Source organism: Nicotiana attenuata, chromosome 2, assembly GCF_001879085.1.
Source record: "Nicotiana attenuata strain UT chromosome 2, NIATTr2, whole genome shotgun sequence".
NCBI lineage: Eukaryota > Viridiplantae > Streptophyta > Magnoliopsida > Solanales > Solanaceae > Nicotiana > Nicotiana attenuata.
This window is the reverse complement of record NC_031990.1, coordinates 81,599,854-81,626,197: the sequence shown is the minus strand read 5'-3', so window position 1 is coordinate 81,626,197 and position 26,344 is coordinate 81,599,854. Positions and strand designations below refer to the sequence as shown.

The window sequence follows — 26,344 nt, the reverse complement described above, 5'->3', positions numbered from 1 at the left end:
GTTCGATTTTTCTCCTTTCGGTTTCGGTTTATTCAGTTCGGTAACTTCGATTTATTCGGTGTGAATACTAACTAGAGATAGAGTCATAGACGGTAATATTCTTAATTAAAGTACTCAAAAGTACAAAACTAAAAACGTTTGTTGACAAAAGTTTTGTCTAAAACCAGTAAATACCAACCTAGAGAGAGAAAACTTAGAGAAATATCTTGTTGCTTACTTAGAGTTAATTGATGAACATAGAGAATACAGGAAAGTAAAGTTTTAGATTTCTTATATTTAAGTCATAATTAATAAAATGTGTATTGTGTAATATAATATGTATTTCGGTACAGTATCGATATTTCGGTATTTCATTTTAAAATACCAAATACCATACCTAATACTAATTTTTTTTAAAAACTTAAACCAAATACCATACCGAATACCAAAATATCGAATACTGAATACCAAAATCTTCGATTTCGGTACGATAATTCGGTATTTACCAAATTATGCACCGCCCTATGTTACTCAATATAATTTACAATATCCATGAAGTGGTCAACTCCTAAGAAGCCGGCCAGGCCAATCTGCAGTTTTGTACAAACATTTTTGTACTACAATCTCATCCAAAGTCAAATTTGTACTGCAAAAATACTATCATCAAAATTTTCAGTTTAATTATACCTTCTTCTTATAGAAGTTTAACTAACATAACTAACTTCATAGCACAACACAATAACAAGAAAATGATCATGGCTTTAATCAACAAGTCAACTACTCTTTTAACCCTAGCTCTATTCTTGTTCTTACAATTTTTCACTATCAATGGTCATGGTGGTGTTGATCATGATTCAGATAACGAGAATACTAATTTGCGCGCAAAGGGATTGATTCTTGTTAAAGTTTATTGCTTGATCATAATGTTCGTGAGCACATTTGCTGGTGGAGTTTCGCCATATTTTTATCGATGGAACGAGAGTTTTCTATTGTTAGGGACTCAATTTGCTGGTGGTGTTTTTTTAGGGACTTCTTTGATGCATTTCTTGAGTGATTCTGCTGCAACTTTTGCTGTACTTACTGAGAAAGAGTACCCCTTTTCCTTCATGTTGGCTTCTGCAGGTTGCCTTCTTTTACTTTTTTTTTGGCTACTAAAAATAGATATTATACAGCAATAACAAGTTGGGGACGACTATATGTCACTTCTTCATTTAAGCTTAATTTCAATTGTCGGCATACCAAATAAAATAAAAGTGAAAAATACGTTAAATAAATATATATAAATAATAGTCATAATAATGATAATGAGAATAACATTAGAAGTTCTCTAAGACTAAAATATATTCTTAATTAGTCGAATCACATATATGGATCTTATTCTTCCATCATAATCGATCTTTACCTAATGCATGTTTTGGCCAAGCTTCTAAAATCTGCTTATTTTAAGAAGTGCTTTTCTCAAAAGTGCTTTTAAAAAAAAGTACTTTGGTTAAAATCAGTTTGTGTTTGGCTAATCAATTTGAAAAGCACTTTTGAGCAACAATTAGTGTTTGACCAAGCTTTTAAAAAGTGTTTCTAAGTGTATTTTTCTCAAAAGGATTTTTTGGGGAGAAACTATTTTTTTCTGCTTCTCAGGAACTGCTTCTGCTTCTACTCAAAAGCATTTTTTTTTTCAAAAAGCTTGGCCAAACACCTTAACTTTGAAAAAAAGCACTTTTGGTCAAGAAACAAGCTATAAGTCTGTATTGATTACAAGAATGAGAGACTTGCAATTAGATAAAATATGTGAATTTTTTTTCATTATGTAATTCTAATAAACTGCATTTTTTTGGCAGGCTACCTTCTCACCATGTTTAGTGACTGCATTATCATGTTTGTGACAAAGAGTCATGAATCAAGTGAGGCCAAAGTTGAAGTAGAACAAGGAAGGTCAGGTAATAATACTGAGGAGGGACATAGGGAAGCAAATCCTTTTCTCAAGACAACTTCACTTGGGGACACAATACTTCTCATTCTTGCATTGTGTTTTCACTCTATTTTTGAAGGCATTGCTGTTGGGGTATCAGGTAATTAAATTAACTACTCCTACTAGTATATGAATTTTGGGAATTGAAAATTTTGACTTTCTTGCTTTATTTGTAGTATAAAAATAAATTGAAAAATATAATTTAAAGCTGGCTGGTAAGAGTAAAAATCTGTAGCTAAAAGAACACTTTTACTTCTCTCTCGATGGATGCTTTTCCGAAAATCTATCTTATGTGCTAAAGTCTTTCAAAGACTAAAGACAAAGAGCATAAAAAATTTCTCTAAAGTTGATCTATATATAGATAATGAGTGATGCTTTCTCTTAAAGCAAAAACTAACTACAAATAGGAATAAAAACAAAAATCTAATTTTAAATAGTAGTGAGAATTAAAACAGAATAGAATTAGGCCATTGGACCTTGGGCTAGACAATGGTCAATAGTCCAACAAACTCCCCCTCCAACCAACCAGCCAAATATGTCTTCAAGTACAACAATTATTGCCAAGTTTCATGCTTGCCAATTTTTTTTTTTTTTTTTTTTGCAAAACTCAAGCTTATCAACATGCTTATCTACGAAACTCTTAGGATGCTCCATGTAAATCTCCTCATCTAAATCACCATGAAAAAAGAAATCTTGACAGTCTTCTTTGCAACATCTAAATCTCGACTTACGGTTAAGTCCAGAACCACATGAATAGAAGGTATCTTCACAACAAGAGAGAAAATTTCATCAAAATCTACTTTTTTCTTTTGTCCAAAATCTTTAACAACTAACATCGCCTTGTACCTAAGCGTAGAAGTATGTTGATCTTGCCTTACTTTGAAAATCCATTTGTTGGATAAAGCTCTCTTCTCTTTCAGCAATTTCACTAACTCATATTTGTCATTCTTATAGAGTGACTTTATCTGATCTTTTATGGCTTATACATGCTGCTTTTTGTGAGTATCTTACATGGCTTAATATATCATAACTTTGTGGTTCTCCCATATAAGTTAAAATACATACTCATGAGGAGAATAATGTGTGGATTTTTAATTCTCCCTTGTAGATTTTCTAACAAAAGTTTTAAGATCATTCGAAGTAGTTACCTGAGCAAGAATTAATTGTTGTTCAGCCACAACATCATCAACTAGAGTGTCACGACCCAATTCCCATACCCGATCGTGATGGCGCCTCTCGTGAAGACAAGGCCAGCCAACTAACCCAAATCGTTTCACTAACAATTATTAAACATAAATGAATAGAAGATACAACTTAATGGCATTAGAAACTGTTAATTACTACCCGACCGGGGTGTCACAAGTCACATGCATCTAAGGAAACCTTAACACAACTACAGGCCAATAAATATATACAAGTAAAATTTTTGAAAAACAAAAGACAACATCCGGTGCCGCGAACGCTGGCGGTCACCTTGCTCAGCTACAATAACAATACCTTCAATCCGCTAATAACCCGCTACCGGGTGAACGATACCTGCAACTGCACGCGAGGTGCAGGGAGTAAAGTGAGTACTCCAACTCAGTGAGTAATAGAAGTAAATAATAACTGAGCAGCAAGAAATCACGTAAAGCAACCAACGGGCTGTACAGAAGCTGGGTACAATTTCCGAGAAAACAGTGAAATCAGAGAATTCTTTAGAAATGTTTCGGCTCATTTCAAATCTCTTTTGAAAATAGTCCTTTCAATAATTACGAAACTGTTCAAAATAGTTAGTGCTGATTAACACAGAAAATCCACCCCTCGGGCACAAATATCACAGCATAGCAGGTAATAATACAAATAAGTATGCAAGATGAACACATAAGAGTTCGCCCCTCGGGCACGAATTTCGTTACTAGTGAGTCATTGTTACCTGACCGGTCAGCCATTGTTACCTGACCCAACGCGTGTTTCAGTGCCATTGTTACCACCGGTCAGCCATTGTTACCTGACTGGTCAGTCATTGTTACCTGACCAAAACGCGTATGACAGTGTCATTGTTACCAATGTCTAAAATTTAGCCGCTCTAGATGGGTACCCGCGCTCACTGTGGGTGTGCAGACTCCGGAGGGGCTCCTACAGCCCAAGCGCTATATCAACATAAGGCCTGAAAGCCTGTACATATCAACATGAGGCCTGAAAGCCTCCTCACAATACACTTGAGGCCTGAAAGCCTCCTCACATCACTCAGCATATCCTGAAAGCCTCCTCACAATACACTTGAGGCCTGAAAGCCTCCTCACATATCACTCAGCATATCCTCACATATGGCCCTCGGCCTCAATCAGTCCAAAAATAATCATAAGCCCCTCGGGCATCAGTAAAAAAACAATAATGCTCAGCTCAAACAGTAGTTCAAATATCAGTTAAAACTCGAGGTTGAGTGAAAATATAGCTGAGTTCATGAAACAATGTAATGACAATGGACTGAGTTCAAATAATATTTCAAATAGTGAGGAAAACAGTGATGATAGCTCATAGGGAGTTCAAACAGTCGGCAATAAGCCTAAATATGGCAATAAGCCCAAGTCCTAGTGAAAAACAACAAGTCATAGCGAAATACGCGGTAAAATCAACAACCGGGACGGACCAAGTCACAATCCCCAACGGTGCTCTACCCCACGCTCTCTGTCTGGCGTGCAAGTCATCTCAATATAGCACTATGGGTGCAAATCCGGGGTTTCAAACCCTCAGGGTATCATTTACAATCGTTACTCACCTCGAACCGGTAAAATCTCTAGCCCGCGACGCCTTTGCCCCTCGAATCGGCCTCCACGCGCGTCAAATCTAACCAAAATCAGAGTGAATACATTACAATATGCCCAGGGAAAAATACCCAATCGAAAACAACCAAGAAATAACAGAAATCTCGAAACTAGCAAAATCCGAGCCCCGGGCCCGCTTCTCGAAAAATTACAAAACTCATATTACCGAATTCCTCGTCTCGCCACGAGTCCATACATACCAAGAGCTCCCAAATCCCAGCTCAAATGACCTATCAAATCCCAATTTGGAATATCAAAAACTCAAGCCCTAGTTTTACCCCTTTTTAATGAATTTCAACCAATTTCCATGTTACATCTATCATAACCTCATGTATTTAAGTCAGGGGACTTACCTCTAATCGATTCCCAGTCAAAACTCCCTTAAATTCTCGCCAAAAGCTCCCAAGGTCGCCCAACAATGGTGGAAATTATCCCAAGCTCGCGGATGAAATATTAAATAAAAACCCTTCTGAACAGTCCAGTTTTCGCTTCTGCGGTCCCGCTTTCGCTTATGCGGGACCGCTTCTGCGGCCAAATTTCCGCTTTTGCGGTCTTCATTAAACTTCCAAAAACCCCTTCTGCGGTTCTACTTTCGCACCAGCGGTACCGCTTCTGCGGTCCGCTCTTTCGCTTATGCGGATCCTGCCTTCCATCTCCTCGCCGCTTCTGCGATCACAGCTCCGCTTAAGCGGCTCCGCTTCTGCGGTCCAAGACCCGCAGAAGCGAGAATACCAGAAACAGCATGCCTTCAGCTGTATGAAATTCCAAAAACTCCCCGTTAGCCATCCGAAATCATCCCGAGGCCCCCGGGACCTCGACCAAAGGCACCAACATAACCCAAAACATCATGCGAACTTGTTCCAATCATCACAACACACAAAACAACACTAAAATCATCAATCCACATCGAATTCAAGCCTAAGTTCTTCAAAAACTTCCGGAATGCGCTTTCGATCAAAAACCCAACCAATGGCGTCCGAATGACCTGAAAATTTGCAGACATATCCAAAATCATCTAACGAAGCTACTGCAACTCTCGGAATTCCATTCCGACTCTCGGATCAAAATCTCGCATATCAACCGGAATTCGCCAAAATACTAACTCCGCCAATTCAAGCCTAATTCTACACCCGGACCTCCAAAATCAATTCCGATCACACTCCTAAGTCACAAATCACTTCCCGAAGCTAATCGAATCACCGGAAATCACATCCGAACCTTCTAACTCGTAAGTCAACGTCCGATTGACTTTTCCAAAACAAGCCTTCCTTAAAGAGACAAAGTGTCTCATTTCTTATCAAAACCAATCCAAATCAACTCTCACACACCACATACCGATAACGAAATATGAAGAAGCAATAAACGGGAAAAACGGAGCGGTAACACATGAGACGACGGGTCGGGTCGTCACATAGAGCATCTATAGGATTTACACATTGATGATCATTTTGATCTTGATCATCATCTTTATTATTATTTTGGGTTCTTTCATGAATATAGGTGCCTTAATAATAGGAACTGGATCAACATCAACTAAGCATCATTACTCAAAATTTATCTTCTCAGTTTTGTCAATATCTTCTATAGTCGCTCTTCAAAGAACACTGCATCGCGACTTCAAATAAGTTTCTTATCAACTGATCGTAGAAACGATACCTAAAATTATCTTTGATCATAATTGATGAATATGCACTACTTAGTTTTTGACATCTAGCTTCGATTGTAATAGCACACAAGAGTTGCACACTAAAACTCTCATAAGAAATATCTTTGGCAAATCAAACTCAGTGTGGGACATCACCATCCAAAGCAACTGTGTTAACTATTTTCGCCCAGAGGAATTTGAAAGTGTAGCTATGAAAAAAAAGCATATCTCTCAACTAGAGTTCTATTCATCATCTATGCCAAACCATTCAATTGAGGCGTCGTAGGCGTAGCTTTCTAATGACGAATTCCTTGTGCTCTACTGTAGTTATAAAAAACCCACAATATTTACCACCATTATTAGTGCGAATATATTTTTGTTTTTGTCCGGTCTGTTTGTCAACTAAGGCCTGAAATTCAAACATGCTAAGTACTTGATCTTTGAATTTCAAAGGATATACCTAGAGCTTGCAAGAATGATCATCAATGAAGGTCACAAAGTAAAGTGCACCACCTTTTGACTTCACTATAAAAGGACAACACAAATTAGAGAATGCTAGCCCCGATAATTTAGGCTTTCTTGAAGGAGGATGACTATGAAAGAAAATACTTTTCTGTATGCCGGCTAAGAAATGGACACAACTTTTCAACTTTGCTTGTTTTACTCCACAATATTCACCACTATTATTAGTGTGAATATATTTTAATTTTTTGCCGGTCTGTCTGTAAACTAAGGCCTGAAATTCCTTAAACACGCTAAGTACTTGATCTTTGAATTTCAAAGAAAATACCCAGAGCTTATAAGAATGATCATCAATGAAGGTCACAAAGTAAAGTGCACCATCCTTTGACTTCACTCTAAAAGGACCACACAAATTAGAGTATGCTAGCTCCAATAATTCAGGCTTTCTTGAAGGAGGATGACTATGAAATGAAATCCTTTTCTGTTTGCCGGCTAAGCAATGGACACAACTTTTCAGCTTTGTTTGTTTTACTCTAGAGAGTAATTTTTTCTTAGCCAAACACGTAATCTTCCTCTCACTCATACGACTCATCCCTTTGTGTCACAATTATGATAAAGTATCACTTTCGACCATATTTACGGAGTCACTAAAAGTAGAGCCTTGTGTCACGTATACATAAGATTTGATTCCTTGAGCTGCAACTAACGAGCCCTTGATGAGTTTCTATTTGCCATTAAAGAAGGCATCATTATAACCTTCATCATCCGGTCTTCCTTTTGTGATTAATATTTGAAGGAAGTCCATATCATACTTGATATTTTGAAGAATTAACATTGAACTAATTATTAGCCTTCAAACAAACTGTGCCATTGCCAAACACCTAAACTGCACTAGTATTGCCGATCTTTAATACTCAGGAGTCAATATGTGTATAAGATGAAAAGAAATATTTTCTTGGCGTAACATGTGAGGTAACTACAGAATTTACTATCTAATTCGTCTCATGGGATACCAAATTCATAATATTTTCGTCGTAAGCAAAAAGAAGGTCATCTCAAATAATAGCAACAATATTATTTTCGTTATTGTTAACTTTCTTTCATTATCTGGTGTCTTGCTTCAACTAATTGCAGAACCTTCTGGTATGTCCTTTCTTGCTACAATAGTTGCAAGAATAATTCTGGTACTTGGACCTTGATATGTTTTACTTTTACCTCTACTCTTTAATCTTGTACTTTATCTCTCTCCTGGTCTTCTATAACCAAAACATCGGCCTGTGAGGATGAACCCTAGAATTTTATCCTTACTTCCTCATTTAATACACCACTCTTGACATATTGGAAGGACAACTTTCCACTAGGAGCTAAATTTGCCAAAGGAACATGAAGAAATTTTCAAGAATCTAGCAGAGTATTAAGAAGCCAAAATCCTTATAGCTCATCAAAATTAACTCCCATTTCTGACAGTTGATGGAGGAGACTCTGAACATTATTTATATGATCAAGAATATGATTGTCTTCCTTGTATTTAAAAGTCATCAATTGCTTTAGCAGGAACAATTTGTTGTTGCCAGTTTTTAAAGCATAAAGTGTCTCAAACTTTTTCATAAGGATCTCGCATGTGTCTTATTTATAATATGATTTTACAGATATTATCTTCGACCCATTTTCTTATATAACACAAATTTGCTGATCTATGAATTTCTAATCTTCATCAGCCACATACTCGAATTTATGAGCTGCGAAGACGGGCAAATACATATTCTTCACAATTAGCAAATCTTTCGTCTTGCTTTTTCAAATATTATACGTGCTCGCATTTAAACATTCTATCTTGTTCATATTCGCCTCATTCATGTAAAATCTCGGATAAATAACTTGGCTTTAATACCATTTGTCAGGAACTAATTTCTGCCTTCGTGAACTGTCGTAACGGAGCCTAGTCTCTACGACTAGGTAAGCCTAACACATTGCGGAAATGAAACAAAAGCATGAACATTAACTACTAACAGACAATTATCTAATAAGCAACTGAATGCCACTCGGCATATATAATTATCACTTCAGAAATGTACCAAACATTACCCGAAACCCGGAAACTTGCAAGTCACAAGCTACTAAGAAGTTTTAACTATTCTATACATCATCTCTACAGAAAGAAAGAGAAATGAACATAGGGGGGAGGGGGATAGAGCGGGCTCCGAGGATCTGCGGGTGCGGGCAGATGTACCTTGAAGTCTCCAACGAGCAGCAGCGACTGCAACTAGTGAGGAGGCTGGTATGATGAACCTGGATTTGCACACGAAAAATATGTGCAGGAAAGGGTATGAGTACACTACAACGGTACCCAGTAAGTGCCAAGCCTAACCTCGATCGAGTAGTGACGAGATCAGGTCAGGGCCCTAATGGTATAAATATAATAAAATTAGACAGAATGAAGTATCACAGTAAAAGTAAATACGGAAATCTAACAGGAATAGAATCAATGAAAAAAAACAACTCAGAACACGGTGATAACAACAGGGGATCTCCCGGGATACCGTCCGTAGTCCCGAACGTTAATGTGCAGGGGGATCTCCCGGGATACCGTCCATAGTCCCGAACGTTAATGTGCAGGGGGATCTCCCGGAATATCATTCCGTAGTCCCAAAGTAAATATGCAGTACTGGGGGATCTCCCGGAATATCGTTCCGTAGTCCCAAAGTAAATATGCAGTACAGGGGATCTCCCGGAATACCGTTCCGTAGTCCCAAAGTAAATATGAAGCTCAACCAATATAAACAACAATCACAACAAGAAAACTTACAGTTTAGACTAAGTTCAAATCAAAGAAAGCAGGTAATTTCACTAAACATGCTGCACAGAGTTCAAATAGGCAGTTAAAACACGTAGGCATGCTTTTCTAATCTAAGCAGGATAGTACATATGCTAGTGTAGTTCAAACAAGGAGAAAAAAGGTTATGACTTAGTGAAAAATGGAATTTTACAACAAATAGCCCATGTCTCGTCACCTAACTTAGGCGGCGCTCATATATCAAATAGTACCAAATCCTACAGGGAGTTACCCCACATAAGGTTAGGCAAACCACTTACCTCGAACCAAGCTCAATCAATCCGCCGCAATGCTTTTTCCACGAATATCCGAATTCGAATGGCTCAAATCTAGCCAAAACCAATTACATAACATAAATATATCTACAAGAAACTAATCTAACTAATGAAATCAAAGCTAAGGCAATAAATTGGAAAATTGCCCAAAAAGCCTCCCCGGGGCCACGTCTCGGAATCGGGTAAAAGTCACAAATTATGAACACCCATTCACTCACGAGTCTAACCATACCAAATTCACTCAAATCCGATAGCAGAATCTCGATCAAAACCCCAAACGTCGGCCTAAGAATTTTTTCTCAATTTTTCCCAATTTTTCCACCCCAACTCCGAAATTAAATGCTAAAATTAATGATAAATTAGTGGGATATAATCAAATCAAGTGTAGAATCGTTACACGATCGATGTCTCTGAAAATCCCTCAAAATCTCATCCAAATCCGAACTCCCAAACTCAAGTTTTGATAAAAATGGCCAAACCCTCATTTTTGAAATGTTATATTCTGCCCAGGTGCTCACACTACACGATCGCTAAACATCTCATGCGATCGCGTAGAAAAAAGTTCTAGCCTTTTAAAAACATACTACGTGAATGTGGATACATGCTAGCTAACGCGTACCACTAGCCAGCTGACCTACGCGATCGCTTAACACTCCACGCGACCGTGTAGAGTAAATCCTCTCACTGCCCAGCCTCCTCTTTTCAGCACTGCGAACACGGAAGGGCTATGCGTTCGCGTATAAATAGTTATGCAAACATCGCGATCGCGGAGGAGCTCTTGCAATCGTATAGAACAAAAAAGGGGACTGCCCAATTCAAAGCTTCGCGATCGCGTCTTCCCCTACGTGATCGCATAAGAGAAAACCAGAACTGAAAACACCAGAAATTCTACAATTTTTCCAAGTCCAAAACTAGTCCGTTAAGCATCCGAAACTCACCCGAGGCCCCCGGGACCTCAACCAAACATACCGACCAATCATAAAATACGATATGAACTTAGTTGAGCCTTCAAACCCACATCAAACAATGCTAAAAACACAAATCATCATCCGATTTAAACTTAATGAACTTGAAACTTCCAAATTCGACAACCGATGCCGAAATCAACCAAACCACGTCTGATTGACCCCAAATTTTGCATACAAGTCATATTCAACACTACGGACCTACTCCAACTTCAAGAATCGGAATCCGACCCGATATCAAAAATTCCACTACCGGTCCAAAATTCCAAAAATTCGACTTTTGCCATTTCAAGCCTAGATGAGCTACAGACCTCCAAAACACAATCCGGACACGCTCCTAAGCCCAAAATCATCCAACGTAGCTAACGGAATCGACGGAATTCTGTTCCGAAGCCGTCTTCACACCGTTCCGACTACGATCCAAATTCTAAGACTTTAACTTCCATTTAGGGACTAAGTGTCCCAAAATACTTCAAAAACCAAAACAAAACCTCCTGGCAAGTCACAATAGCATAAAAAGATACGGGGGAAGCAGTTAATAGGAAATCGGGACTCTAACTCTCAAAACGACCGGCCGAATCGTTACACCATTGTTATAATAAAAAGAAGCAAATCCGAAAACAAAAAAAGATAAAAATCAAATTTTAACATGATTTTTTTTCCGAATCGAAGACAAAAATAACAGGATCAAATAGACTCAAAAAGCTCCACTATAACAATAAGAAGATTATACAAATTCTTTAAACTGTCTACATACAAGCGCTAAATATGGAGCAATTATCTAAAATGTTCATGGATGTTACAAGCCTCCAAATTCGATATTCACCATTCAAATCAACGATCAAGATGTTAGAAATGCTCATTCAAAATTTTAGCCCGATCCAACATAAGCGAATCGAAAAACATAATTTGAAGATGGCTGATCGGAGTAAAAATCTACAGCAAAAAGTACCCTTTTTCTTCTCTCTTCCCTTTTGATGGATGCTCTCTCAAAAATCTCATTTATGTGGTAAAGTCTTTCAAAGACTAATGACAATACGCATAGAATAATTTTATGAAGTTGCTCTATTTATAAATAATAATGTGCTTTCTCTTAAAGCCAAATATAAAAGATATGGAGCATGTTTACAAATCTTAAATGATAACTATTATTGTTGTGAATGGTTATTAACTTTGAATATCCAAGAACTCACATGGAGGAAAAGATAAATAATATAGGAGTTCTACCTTCTTTAGTTTCATTTCATATTTGCTTTTGCAATCATACTTACTTTCTGTGATCTTCTTTGGTAATGTACTTCTCTGCAGCATAAACCCCTAATATATGTATATAAGTGGTATGCCCTGATCGTGTAAAGATTTTTGCACGATCAATGTACTTTAATAATTTTTTATAACAGGTTAGTTATTACTTTTATCAGGTTACCAATTATTATCTATTATAAAAATTCACCTGTAATTACTTAAACCTAATAAGTGATCTGATAGTGTAAATACTTTAAACCGTCAATGAATAAATTCGTAAATTCAATTTGCATTCCTTCAATTGTGTTTCAGCTACAAAGGGAGAAGCATGGAGAAATTTATGGACAATATCATTGCACAAGATATTTGCAGCAATTGCAATGGGAATTGCACTTCTAAGAATGATACCAAAGAGGCCATTTCTACTTACTTGTGCTTACTCTTTTGCCTTTGCTATTTCAAGCCCTATAGGTGTTGGAATAGGAATTGCAATTGATGCTACAAGTGAAGGAAAAACAGCAGATTGGACTTATGCCATTTCCATGGCAATTGCTTGTGGAGTTTTCATATATGTGGCAATAAATCACCTTATTTTAAAAGGTTTTAGGCCACAAAACAAATGTTATTTTGACACTCAATTCTTCAAGTTTTTTGCTGTGTTTTCAGGAGTTGGGACTATTGCTATAGTCATGATATGGGACTAAGATCATTCGTTTTCTTTAATTTCACCGGCTTTAATTTGTTAATCTTTTTGTGTCTTTTCTTCTTTTGAAATTCAATTATGTTATCGGAAACAATCTCTCTACCTCCATAAGGTAGGGGTAAGATATGCGTACACATTATCCTTCCCAGACCTCACATGGGGATTACACTGGTTTTTTTTTTATTGTTGTGTTGTAAATTCAATTATGTGTGGATGTACTTTTTTCAGTATAAAAATAATTGTTGTGTTTTTATATACCGATTTCTTGAGCAGAGATTTTCTCATTTATTGTGCTATCACAAATCATATTCATCAATATGCAACCAGTTTGAAAGGAAAAAAAATGATGGTTTGCAAAAGGAGATTTTCTCAAATAAAATAACATTCTTGAACTATTAAGAGAATGGACTATAAGCAGAGGTGGAGCCAGAATTTGATGCTTATGGGTTCGGAGTTCTAGTTCTTTTAAGTTACTGGGTTCTAAATTAATAATTTGGACATATCAATGAATTTTGTTAAACAAACACATAAATTGGACCAAAATGGCTTGGTTCGGCCGAACCCATATTCGATGGGCTAGCTCCCGCCCTGACTATAAGCCTTACTCAAGTCAAAGTTAGTTCGATTGAGAATTGTCAAAAATCACAAAAACTATAGTTTATACTCTCGACCAATAAGACTTTAATACACCATGTCGTCTAGGCGTTCCCTGTTGCTCCGATCTCCCCTACGCCTAGGACGTTGTCTGGGCCAAGAGCAATAGTTAGTTTTCGTTTCCATTTGGCTGTTTCTTCCTCGTTGTTGATACCGGTCTCCCACTGCTAAGGTAGTGTGGAGTGTGGACAACATAATATTGAGGGTCCAACATTATATAAACCAAGAATAGGGAATATGCCTATTTCGGATACCATATTAAGAGAATAGACATCGAACGTAATTCAACTCAAAAAATTAGCTCATAAGGAGATAAGCCGAGACACATGATGACACTAGAGCTTATGCTATCAACAAATGAGGAAATTTACATAAATGTCTCGTTGCATGTGTCCTTCGCTCACAAATCACAAGTAGAGATCATGAGAACTTGAAAAAAAAGAAAAACAAAAAATCGAGAACTTATTTAATTTCAGAAAATACCAAGCTAAAGAAAAGTAGAAAGTAGATCCTGTTAGCGCTTATAGAGGTTGAAATATACTTGGTTGTGTTAAAAACACTAAATATGCACAAATAGTATGTTTTGAACTAAAGAAATTAAATGAATAATGGGTTCAGAAAGTTGCAATGCATAAAATTCAAATCTTAAATTCACCTCCGATCATGGTGGTAGGCGATGGTTATAAGTTATAACTAAGGCATCTATTAGTGGTGTCTTTGCTAATTAGGCAGAGAGGAGAAACATACGTTAGAACCCAAAAACTTATTGTATTTATGGATAAAATTCCCTCATAAAATAATTCTTATTAGTGGATTATACTTTGCTCCGATACATATAGATTATTGGGATAATTTCACATAAATACAACTCACACACCTGACTTGCAACATAATAGCCTAGATACCACTTTACAAATCTATAGCCCAAAAATAATAGGCTAATTTCCGAAAGACAACTAATTTAACAAAATCAACTACGGTTATTGCTCCCCTTTATACAACCAGTTATTTTCATTCTCTTGATTTACTTTGATTATTAAGCATTTCATAAAAAAATGCAAATTAGCCACAATGCAACTCAAAAATCCTGAATAATACATATTATCTGAAGGTAAGAAATTCAAACACTTTTATGTGCAATTGCTGAAGCAATCCAACAGGATAAAAGAAAAATAAAAACTTGATAAATGAATTGTAGAATCCCTCTAACGCGTATAAAATCTTTTTCTTACAGCACATACACGAAAAAGAAGAAGAGAAGGAAGTGTCAAACTTCCGTAGAGGCTCTTACACACTGACAACGTATATACATCCTTATAAACTGAAAAAATATATAATTATACAACATTATATATAAATATACACATTTATACACAATTATACAATAATGTATAAGTGTATATAAACACCACTTATACAATATTTTCACTAGAAAACATAGAATATCCAACACTACACTTACTGTAAATAATGTATTAACTTGTATAAACATGTATAATAGTGTATAAGAGGTGTTTGTATATCCATATACACAATTATACACTATTTATACAGTGTTGAAACAAACTGCTACATTGTTATGATTTTTTATCCAAGCCTCGAGTTGTAGTAGAAGATATTGGATGATTCAACTCGTCAATATCTTAACAATTTTGCGCCAACGATTCAGAATTTAACACACAGATAAGATACACCCAATTTCAGATTCGAGACTCCAAGGTCATAATAATAATGACCCGAACTTCAAAATCTTCCAAAATTAGTGGTTGTTTTTTTTGGTGCAAATCAAGTTTGAGAGCTATTTATTTTCAGATCTGGGTGTATTTTCATTCTTCTTTCAAAAATCCTCAATGTTCTTCTGCTTGCCACCATGGACGACGGAGTAGGAGCCCGAGCTTTCTTCAACCCATTGATGGCAGAACTGCGTAGGGGGTAGGGGAGGGGGAATAGCGGGGGCTAGGTTAAGAGAGGATGAGGGATCTATGTGGGTTAGAAAGAAAAAAACGAGAGGCGGTGAGAGAGAATTTGGTGTGCTGGAATGAAGAAAGAAGAAAATAATAAAACCCCTAAAAGTGTGTCTTTAATAATGGGCTAAAGGCTGAAAATTTTCTTTAAAATTATGTACAACATGGGCTAAATAGGGTAAGAGCTTCAAATCTGGGCCATCTTCGGTTGGGCTGTTAGGCCAAGTGACAAGGGCCGTAATTCTTTCTAGATTATTATATGGAATGATATGATCGACTAGTTGTAGTTGTATACCTAAAAAAATGTACCCTCGCTAACATTATCATTTATCAATAGGAAGTATAAGTTCTGTGTACTAATCGCATAAAAGAGAGTTACATTATCAGATTACTTAAAAGGTAATCTTAAATTAATATAAAAAAATATAAACCATCGTGTCACATTTATTTATAGCAGGTAACATGTCTCATTTTTAAAACTACAAATATAACATTGTAGGAACTTATCTCTAGATATTCTTTGAGATATGACTGTCACGACTCAATTTCTCCTCTGTTGGGTATCGTGATGGCGCATAGTCTTAGGGACTAGGTAAGCCTAACAATCAATGAATAACAACAATAATAAAGAAAATCTAATAGTCTCGACATAAAAATCCTTACAAAATTTATAATTTTTCAAAACCAGTAGTACAAGTCATAAGTTCTATATAGTTTACTACAACTTCTAAATACAACTGTTTGGAAATAAGTAAAACAGTGTGAATACAAAAATAGGAAGGTGACTCTGAAGCCTGCGAACGCAGCAACAAGTTTACCGTGAGTCTCCACAGCAACGACCCGCACAGCTACTAACGAGCAGAATACCCGAATCTGTACAAAAAAATGTGCAGAAGTATATCATTCGCACACCACGGCGGTGCCCAGTAAGTATCAAGACTAACCTCGATGGAGTAGTGACGAGGAACAGTCAAGATACCCACTGGTCTAATAAACTAAACAAGTATAAGTATAGGAACAACATAATATGATATCTACATAAAAACTATACGATACGACTAACCATACAGTAATTGCAATATGGAAGAAAACAACAAGTAACAGGGGAACACCATAATAAGGACACAGAAGAGTAAACGGGAACACAACCCATCAGAAATCACAAATACATCAAAGACAAGTAATAACTCAGCAACTACGACAGTTTTCACATCAGGTTCTAGCCAGCAAACACCAATCAATTTATCAAATCCATCAAATATAAATCTTTCACCCATAAGTTTTCAAATAGAAATCTTTAGAATATAATCCTTCCCAATAAAGATATTTCGAATATATTTCCTTCAAATAAATATCTTTCAAACATAGTTCTTTCAAAATAAATACCTTTCGAATATAATCCTTTCAAATAAATATCGTTCGAATATAAGTCACCCTGTGACACCTCATCTCATAATCATACAATACGGGTCTCAGCCCACTTTCATATTTCCATGGCACCTTGTGGTCATATTTCTATCACAACCGCACAAACATCTCCCATGCAAAAATATCAATATATAAAGATCTGCCGGATCAATTTACTTCCGAAATAGTTTGAGATCTCCCGGAATACCGTTCTGTAGTCCTAAAGTAAATATATAGTGCAGGGGGATCTCCCTGAATACCGTTCCGTAGTCCCAAAGTAAATATGTAGTGCAGGGAGATCTCCCGAAATACCGTTCCGTAGTCCCAAAGTAAATATGCAGTACATGGGAATCTACCGGAATACCGCTCCGTAGTCCCAAAGTAAATATGCAACTCAACCAAACGAGATAACAGTTACAGCACGGCAGGAACCTCGTGCATCACCACAACAAGTATAATAGCATCAGTGACAATAATACAAAGTGCGGCTAGTAAATCAACTCAATAACTTTATATCACAAAGAAACGATAGAACTCATTCACAAGGGATAACCACAGCAAGGAATGCTAAGGGTAAAGAGAACATCTTAACAAGGGAAAACTAAAATATAGGAACAACTCCACAATATACGACTCAACAACAAGGAAGCTAACACGAGTCGAATAATTTCAAATAATGCTATGTCAGCTGAAATATAGGATATCTAACTTCTTTCAAGGTTGAGCAATTATGAAGGTTATTCAACAATTCAATTAAGGATAAGTGGCGAAAAGATAATCGCAACCTCAATTAAGACTAAACAATTATAGGATGAGATAATAATAATTTCAGATAGAGATAGGCAGTTATGAAAAGATAGCATGTCAATAGGAGAGGTACAAATCTTCAATTAAGTCAAATAAGCAATAAGAGTGGATCATAAGGCAATTAATTCCAATTAAGCATGTAGAGGTGAAACTAGCAAATAGGAAACTCAATCTTATCAAGAATAACTTCCTACTTAGGGAATGTAAGGTCCTAAGAACCCTAAAAGGCTAAATTTCCACAAATAAGTCCGAGCACGCACTCGTCACCTCGCGTACATGAACTACAATCAACATAGAAGACTCAAATCCTAAGGGGGAAATCCCCCACACAAGGTTAGGCAAGATACTTACCTCAAAGAAGACAAACCGATACTCTAAAATGAACTTCTCGGGTGAAAAGACCTCTGGACGACTCAAATCTAACCAAAATAACTTCAAAGAACAAATAAAACTCATAAGAAACTATTCCGGATCATAAAATCTCAATCTTTAACAAAATCCAAAAATCGGTCCAAAAGTCGACCCCTGGACCTGTACCTCGGAACCCGACAAATTTTACAAAAATCGAATACCCATTCCGATAGGAGTTCAACCATACAAAAATTATCAAATTCCGATACCATTTCGCCCTTCAAATCATGATTTTTCATTTTGAAAACTTTCTTAAAAAACCGTCATTTTCCTCAACTCAAAACAAAAATAAAATGATAAAAACAAAGGTAAAATCATGGAATATATTAAATTCTAGGTGAAGAAAACTTACCCAATCGATTTGCTTGAAAAACCCAAAAAGAAGCTCCCAAAATCGAAGTTTAAAACTCAAAATATGAAGAAAATGGCCAAACCCTCGACTTAAATGTTTCTGCCAGGACTTCCGCATCTGTGGACAAGGAACCGCATCTGCGGAACCGCATTTGCGAGAAAGTGTCTGCATCTGCGAACTTAGCTAACAAGCCTGGGACCTCATCTATGAATATACAACCGCACCAGTGGCACCGCAGAAGCGAAAAAGGAAGCAGCAGAAGCGAAATAAATCGCAAGTGCGATCGGTGGACCGCAAAAGCGGCCTTCGCACCTGCGCGCCAGCCTCCACTGAAGCGAGAATTCACATAGGCCTTCATGACCGCATAAGCGGCCAGGCTTACGCAGAAGCGGAGCCGCACCTGCGCTCCATGGTCGCAGGTGCGAAAACACCAGAACCAGACCTGTTCAAAACTATGCAAAACATACGAAACTCGTCCGAGACACACCCGGGGCCCCCGGGACCCCATCCAAGCATACCAAAGAGTACCATACCCTAACATGGACCCGCTCGAGATCTCAAATCACATCGAACAACGCTGAAATTACGAATCGCACCAAGAATCAAACTTATGTCTTTCAAATCTTCCAACTTCGAAAACTCGTGCCGCAACCAATCAAACCAACCCGGAATGACGCCAAATTTTGCAGAAAAGTCCCAAATGACATAACGGAGCTGCTCCAACTCTCGGAATCGAATCCCGACCCCGATATAACAAAAGTCAACTAGGGGTCAAACTTATCCATTTTCCAAACTTCAATTTTTTCAACTTTCGCTGAAATGCCTCAAATTACCCTACGGACCTCCAAATCCGTATCCGGACGCGTCTAAGTCCAAAATCACCATACGAAGCTACTGACATCATCTAAAACTCATTCTGGAGCCGTTTTACACAAAAGTCACATTCCGGTCAAAGTCTCAGCGCTTAAGCTTCCAAAACTAAATTCCTTCTTTCAATTCGACTCCGGATCATCCGCTAACTGAATTCAACCATGCACACAAGTCGATACACATAATATGAAGCTGTTCAAGACCTTACGCCGCCGAACGGAGCTTAAATTCTCAAAACGACCGGCCTGGTCGTTAAATAACTTAAACTTATCTAAAAAATAATATTCTATAAAATATCATAATACATTTTACACTATTGATGCATATTACTTAAAAATACATCAATAGGTCTGTAAATATATGAAACCGAAAAGACACGCAAAGTTTGACTAAAAGGACTCAATCATTTCTTGTGCATGAACGCAAAGTTAGAGCTCTTTTAGAATGCACCTACCTCCTCAATCATTATTTTATTAAAATTGTCAACTGTTTATAATCTACTGTGATACTTTATAATTTATAGTGCAACTACTGATACATATGTCATAGTCAGTTATCTAACTTTGCCTTCCAAATATTTTTGCAAGCAAGAAATATCACTTATATGATGTTTACTTAATTAGCCAAGTGAGATTCTTATTTCATTCAATGATGAAAATGTATATTGTAGCTTTTTATTGAAAAAGAAAAAAAAAAATATTATTAATTAACAAAGGTTAAAGATGGATGTTTGTGATTCTGCTACTATTGTGGAGAGTCGTGAGTTTTCACTTGAATCACTATAACAATAGGAGATATTCGATGATATCATAATCATACATACAGACATCATGTTATACCAATTAAAGTCAAATTAGAGTATACTGTAATGACCCGACCGGTTGTTTTGCTTTCTAGATCGCAGTTTTCCTAATTAAGACTCCCCATATGTACTTTTACTGTTTTATGACTTGCCGGGATGGTTAGTTCGGGTTTGAAAAGGTTTAGGTTGAAATCGGAACACTTAGTTCCTTAATAATGGCTTTAAATGGATAAGTTTGACTTGCGTCAACATTTTGTGTAAACGACCTTGGAATCGGGATTTGAAGGTTCCAACAGGTTCGTACGATGATTTTGGACTTGCGCGTGTGTACGGATTGGGTTTCAGAGGACCCGGAGCGTTTCGGCACTTAATATCGAAAGTTAGCGCATTGAAGGTTTTCAAGTTCCTTAAATTTGGTTTGAAATAGGTTTTGGTGTTATGGAGGTCCGTTTGGGATTCCGAGCCTGGGAATAGTCCCGTATGGCGATTTGTGACTTGCACGCAAAATTTGGTGTCATTCCGAGTAGTTTAGGTGTGCTTCGGCGCATTCGGAGTAAGTTGGAAGAACTTGAAGTTCATAAGTTGATTTTATTTGGTTTGGGTGCGATTCTTAGCTTTAATGTTGTTTTACACATTCCGAGGTTCGAGCAAGTCCGTTTTATGTTTACGAACTTTTTGGTATTTTTGGGCGAGGCCCCAGGGGCATTGGGTGCTATTCGGATGATGTGCGGAACTTGTTTGGGCTTAGGATCATTTCTGAAGCAGCAGCAGTTCTGGTGTGTTCGCATCTGCGAGAGACTAGCCGCAGGTGCGAGCCATCAAGCGCAAGGGCGGCTGAGAGTGGACTGACTAGAGTCCGCAGAAGTAGAATTGCTTCTGCGATTGAGGGGTCGTAGATGCGGAGGGAGGCATCATGGTGTAGATCGCAGGTGCACGAGGCGAGCCACAGAAGCGGGCTCGCAGATGCGTAGTCTTTCCGCAGGGTGCGACCAGTGCTGGTTCGTACGTGTTCCGCAGAAGCGGACATTTTCCTGCAGAAGCGGCGAAGCTGCCGCAGGTGCGAAATCGCTGGAGGCAGTGAGGTTCATTTAATTAGGACTTAGGCTCTTTTCTTTCCCCATTTTCACTTAGAGAAGTCGACTTTGGAGCTCTTGGAGAGGGATTTTTCGCCTATCACCGTGAGGTAAGTAATTACTCCTTAATGTGAGTTTAATACACGGATTTTGGATAGATCCTTAACTTATAAATTGTAGGAATCATGGGTTTAGTTGAAAAAACTAAGTTTTGATAAATGTGATTTGACAACGAAATAGGTTATGGAATTGAGTTAAAATTATATATTTGAGTTCGTGGGGCTATGAGTAATGATTATCTTCGAAAATTTCTGGAATCCAGGCACGTGGGCCCAGGGTGAATTTTTAGAATCTTCTAATTTGGGTTGGGAAATTCCTCTAATAGCTATATTATGAGCTTTTGAGCATATATTGATTAATTCTTATAATATTTGGCTAGTTTCGCAGTTGAGGCTTTAGAGTGAATTTGTGGACCGGAAGCGAGCTTTGGGCGAGGTAAGTCTCTAGCTTAACCTTGTAAGAGGGAACTCATCCCCTTAGGTGTATTTTGTTGTGAGTTTCTTGTGTGGGGAGCTACGTACACGCGAGGTGATGAGAGTCCGTGTGTAGCTATATTCCATGTTGTGTCTGGGTAGACTTAGATCCATACCACACATTTAATTGTACTGTTGTGATTATCTTGCGTAACGACTGTCTTGAATAGAGCTGAGACTAGGGATTTAAAGTTGTGATGATCAATGCAGCCTTCTTCTGTTGGTAAATTTGAGGAATGAATTATACTTATGAAAATCCACGTCCTCTCGCGCCGCAAGTACTTTCACGAGTGAGGTAAACATCTCTACTCTAATGGGATCGGGCCGTTAGCCTCGGCAGTATTGTAATACCTCTCTTATGGGATCGGGCCGTTCGCCTCGGCAGTATCATACTCTTATGGTATCGGGCCGTTCGCCTTGGCAATATCGTATTCATATGGGATCGGGCCGTTCGCCTCGGCAGTACCACATTCTTATAGGATCGGGCCGTTTGCCTCGGTAGTACCACTACTCTTATGGGATAGGACCGTTCGCCTCGGCAGTACTGAGTAACACTATTTTTATGGGATCGGGCCTTCGCCTCGGCAACTTAGTGCTTAATAACTGAAACGGGTTCCAACTTGAATAATTGAGTAGTACATTCATAGTCAGTTTTGAGATGTCGGTGATGTGTTACGGGATCTTGCTGTATTTATTGATATTTCTTTTATTGACTCATTGATGCCTGTTTTTTGCTCATCATGTCTACTTTATGCACTTTTATTGTTATTATTGACCTCTAGTAAGTGTCAAGTCGATCCCTCGTCACTACTTCTTCGAGGTTAGACTAGATACTTAATGGGTACGTGTTGTTCTTCATACTCATACTACACTTCTGCACTGATGTGCATGTACTTAGATAGGTTCCACTAGCGATCACGTAGGCGCGTAACAGATCTTTACGGAGACTTAGGGGTGAGCTACTTGCCTTGCTATGATCCGCAACACTGGAGTCTCCTTCCATTTTATTTACAATTTCTGTCTATTACTTTCAGGTAGTAGCCTTAGTAGTTTTATATATTCCCTAGATTTGGTCATGTACTTGTGATGCCGGGTTTTGGGGATTCGTAGCACTTTGTACTATTGTACTTGTCACTTTTATCGCAGTAGACTATATATTTTTATGTTGAAATTTGTTCAAAAAGACTTATCCTCATTGCATGAAATTTGGTGAAATTAAGATATGTTATAAATGGGATAAATACATGGTAGATTCTCTTGTGTGCTTGCCTAGAGGTGGAGTTAGGTGCAATGTCGACCTAGTACCGAATTGGGTCTTTACAACTTCGTATCAGAGCTTTAGGTTCACATTAGTCTCACGAGTCATGAGCATGCATAATAGAGTCTTGCGGATCGATGCGGAGACGTCCGTACTTATCTTTGAGAGGCTATAGGATGTTAGGAAACTTCTCTTTCTTCATCTCCTATCGTGCAATTGATATTATACTAAGTGTCGTTCCATTGATTTCTCACAGATAGTGAGGACGTGCGCAATGGATGTACTAGGCGGATGAGGAACTGTTCCCCCTGTTGCTAGAGGCCGTGGCAGAGGCCGAGGGAGGGCTCCAGCTCCACTCAGAGGACGAGGGTGCCCTAGAGTTTTTCTCGTTACACCACCAGTGGATCTAGTGGAGGATCCTGTTGTTGAGGAGCAAGATGAGGCGCCTGCAGCTGTGCCAGCTCTAGCAGATTTCATGACTGCACTGGGATTCCAGGAGGTCATGGGCCGTATGTTTCAGTTCATGGATTCTATGACGCAGGCTAGTTTATTTCCAGCGGATCCTGCCACATCTCAGGCGAGAGGGGGAGCACAGACCCCTACCGCTCAGGCTCAAGGCCATGCCGCTACCATTTATCAGACCCCAGACACACTACCTGCAGGCGGGCCCCAGCCTATTACAGCGGCTATACCAGTCGCGACCGATGATCAGCAGAAGCAGCTGGACAGATGGACTAGGCTTCACTCCCCTACCTTTGGGGTAAGCAGTCAGAGGACCCCCAAGATTTCATTGACCGGTGTAGGGATAGGCTCCGGAAAATAGGGATATTGGAGTCCAAAGGGGTGGACTTCACCACTTTTCAGTTTGAGGGCAAGGCCCGTAGATGGTGGGCGACTTATCTTCTTAACAGGCTAGCAGGTTCACCTCCCTTGACTTGGAATCAGTTTACACATCTGTTCTTGGAGAAGTATATACCACCTTCGGAGAGAGAGGAGCTTCGGAGTTAGTTTGAGCGACTCCGCCGGGGTCACATGTCCATCGCCGACTATGAGGCGAGATTCATTGGCTTATCACGTGATGCAATTATTATACTCGCCACAGATGCAGAGAGGGAGTGGGGGTTCATTGCAGATCTACACCCCGAGATTCAGGTACCTATGGCCCATATGGCAGAGCTGGGGACTTCTCTTCTTCAGGTTGTGGACATAGCTCGAAGGATCGAGCATATTCGCAAGCGCAGTGGAGAGTTTGCGCCGAGGGGTAAGCGGCCCTGGTAGTTTGGAGGGTTCAGTGGAACCCCACCTGGGGGCAAAGGTCAGCTCATGACCCTATTTCAGCGCCATTCCAGAGAGTACTTATCGTCGGCCAGCTATTTAGGGTTCCTCTAGTGGGTATTCAGGCCATCAAGGTCAGACTTTAGGTCAGCAGTCCATCGTTCCGAGGGGTTGTTTTGAGTGCAGGGATCTTGGCCACGTAAAGAGGTTTTGTCCTAGACTTTGGGGCGAAGCTGAGCAGTAGGATTATAGGTCTATAATTACCGTTCCAGCTGCCACACCAGCCGTTTGGCCACCCAGAGGCAGAGGGCAGGTTGGTAGGGGCCGTCCTAAAGGTGGAGGCCAGTCAGGTGGCATCCAGCCAGGTTCTATGCCATCCCAGCCAAACCAGATACAGTAGCCTTAAATATTGTGATCACAAGTATTATTTCTGTCTGCGGTAGGGATGCTACAGTGCTATTTGATCCAGGGTCTACACATTCATATGTTTCATCTTTGTTTGCTCACTTTCTTAGTGTTCCTCGCGCATCCTTGGGTACTCCTTTATATGTGTCCACACCAGTGGGCGTTTCTGTTGTTGTGGATCAGATTTACCGGTTCTGTGTCGTGACTTTATGTGGTTATGAGACTAGAGCGTATCTTCTATTGCTCGAAATGAATCGACTTTGAGGTCATCCAGGGCATGGACTAGTTGTCTCCATATCATGCCGTCCTTGATTTCCATGCCAAGACTGTTACCATGGCGATACCAGAGTTGCCTAGATTGGATTGGAAGGGTTCATTTGTCAGTGCATCTACTCAAGTTATCTCTTTTATGAAGGCTCGACACATGATCAAGAAGGGTTACTTGGCTTATCTAGCTTATGTTCAGGATACTGGTGCAGAGACTCCGACGATTGATTCAGTGCCCGTGGTGCGCGAGTTCTCCGATGTGTTTCCTTTTGATGTACCAAGCATGCCACCAGATCGTGATATTTATTTCTGTATTGAATTGGCTCCAGGTACCCAACCTATCTCTAATTCACCGTACCGCATGGCTCCGAAAGATTTGAAGGAGTTGAAAGAACAACTTGAGGAGTTTCTAGCAAAGGGATTCATCAGATCGAGTGTGTTGCCTTGGGACGCACTAGTGTTGTTCGTGAAGAAGAAGGATGGGACTATGCAGATGTGCATTGATTACTGCTAGTTGAACAAAGTTACCATTAAGAACAAGTACCCGTTGCCGCGTATTAATGATTTGTTTGACCAGTTACAGGGTGCTAGGGTATTCTCTAATATCGACTTGAGGTCTGGGTATCATCAGCTAAATATTTGTGCTTCAGATGTTCGAAAGGCGGCCTTCTGGACTAGATATGGTCACTATGAGTTTTTGGTAATGTCCTTCGGCTTGACTAACGCCCGGGTGGCGTTTTATGGATTTGATGAACCGAATGTTCAGGCCGTATCTTGATTCATTTGTCTTCATCTTCATTGATCACATATTGATCTACTCGCGTAGTATGGAGGATCATGAGCAGCATTTGAGAGTTGTGCTTCAGACCTTGTGGGAACAAAAGCTATATGCTAAGTTCTCCAAGTGCGAGTTCTGATTAGATTCTGTGTCATTCTTGGGGCATGTTGTATCAAGTGAGGGTATTAAGGTAGATCCCAGGAAGATCGAGACAGTCTAGAGATGGCCTCGTCCTACCACAACGAGTGAGATCAGGAGTTTCTTGGGTTTAGCAGTGGAGGGCTTCTCATCTATTGCAGCACCTTTGACTAGACTGACCTAGAAGGGTGTTCCGTTCTGATGGTTTGGCGATTGTGAGGCGAGCTTTCAGAAGCTCAAGACCGCATTGACTACAACACCGGTGTTAGTGTTGACTTTCGGTTCGGGGACGTATACTGTGTATTGTGATGCTTCAAACGTTGGCCTAGGTTGTGTATTGACACATGAGGGGTGAGTTATTGGTTATGCTTCATGTCAACTGAAGCCCTACGAGAAGAATTAATCCGTACATGATTTGGAGTTGGTTGTGATAGTTCATGCGCTTAAGATCTGGAGGTATTATCTTTACG

General features: G+C 38.9%; 1 protein-coding gene across 1 annotated transcript; it reads left to right on the top strand.

Annotated features, from left to right (window-relative positions):
• LOC109213817 (zinc transporter 2-like) lies at nt 625–13,137 on the top strand. The gene is made up of 3 exons (XM_019377655.1): nt 625–1,101; nt 1,815–2,045; nt 12,490–13,137. Exons 1-3 carry the CDS (start codon nt 729–731, stop codon nt 12,879–12,881), a joined length of 996 nt encoding a protein of 331 aa, XP_019233200.1. The 5' UTR covers nt 625–728; the 3' UTR covers nt 12,882–13,137.

Excerpts from the sequence above, each read along its gene's own strand:
- LOC109213817 (XM_019377655.1), top strand. The coding sequence starts at position 729 with ATGATCATGGCTTTAATCAACAAGTCAACTACTCTTTTAACCCTAGCT. Across the intron at positions 1,102-1,814 it reads CTTCATGTTGGCTTCTGCAG|GCTACCTTCTCACCATGTTT; the intron begins GTTGCCTTCTTT and ends TTTTTTTGGCAG. Across the intron at positions 2,046-12,489 it reads CATTGCTGTTGGGGTATCAG|CTACAAAGGGAGAAGCATGG; the intron begins GTAATTAAATTA and ends ATTGTGTTTCAG.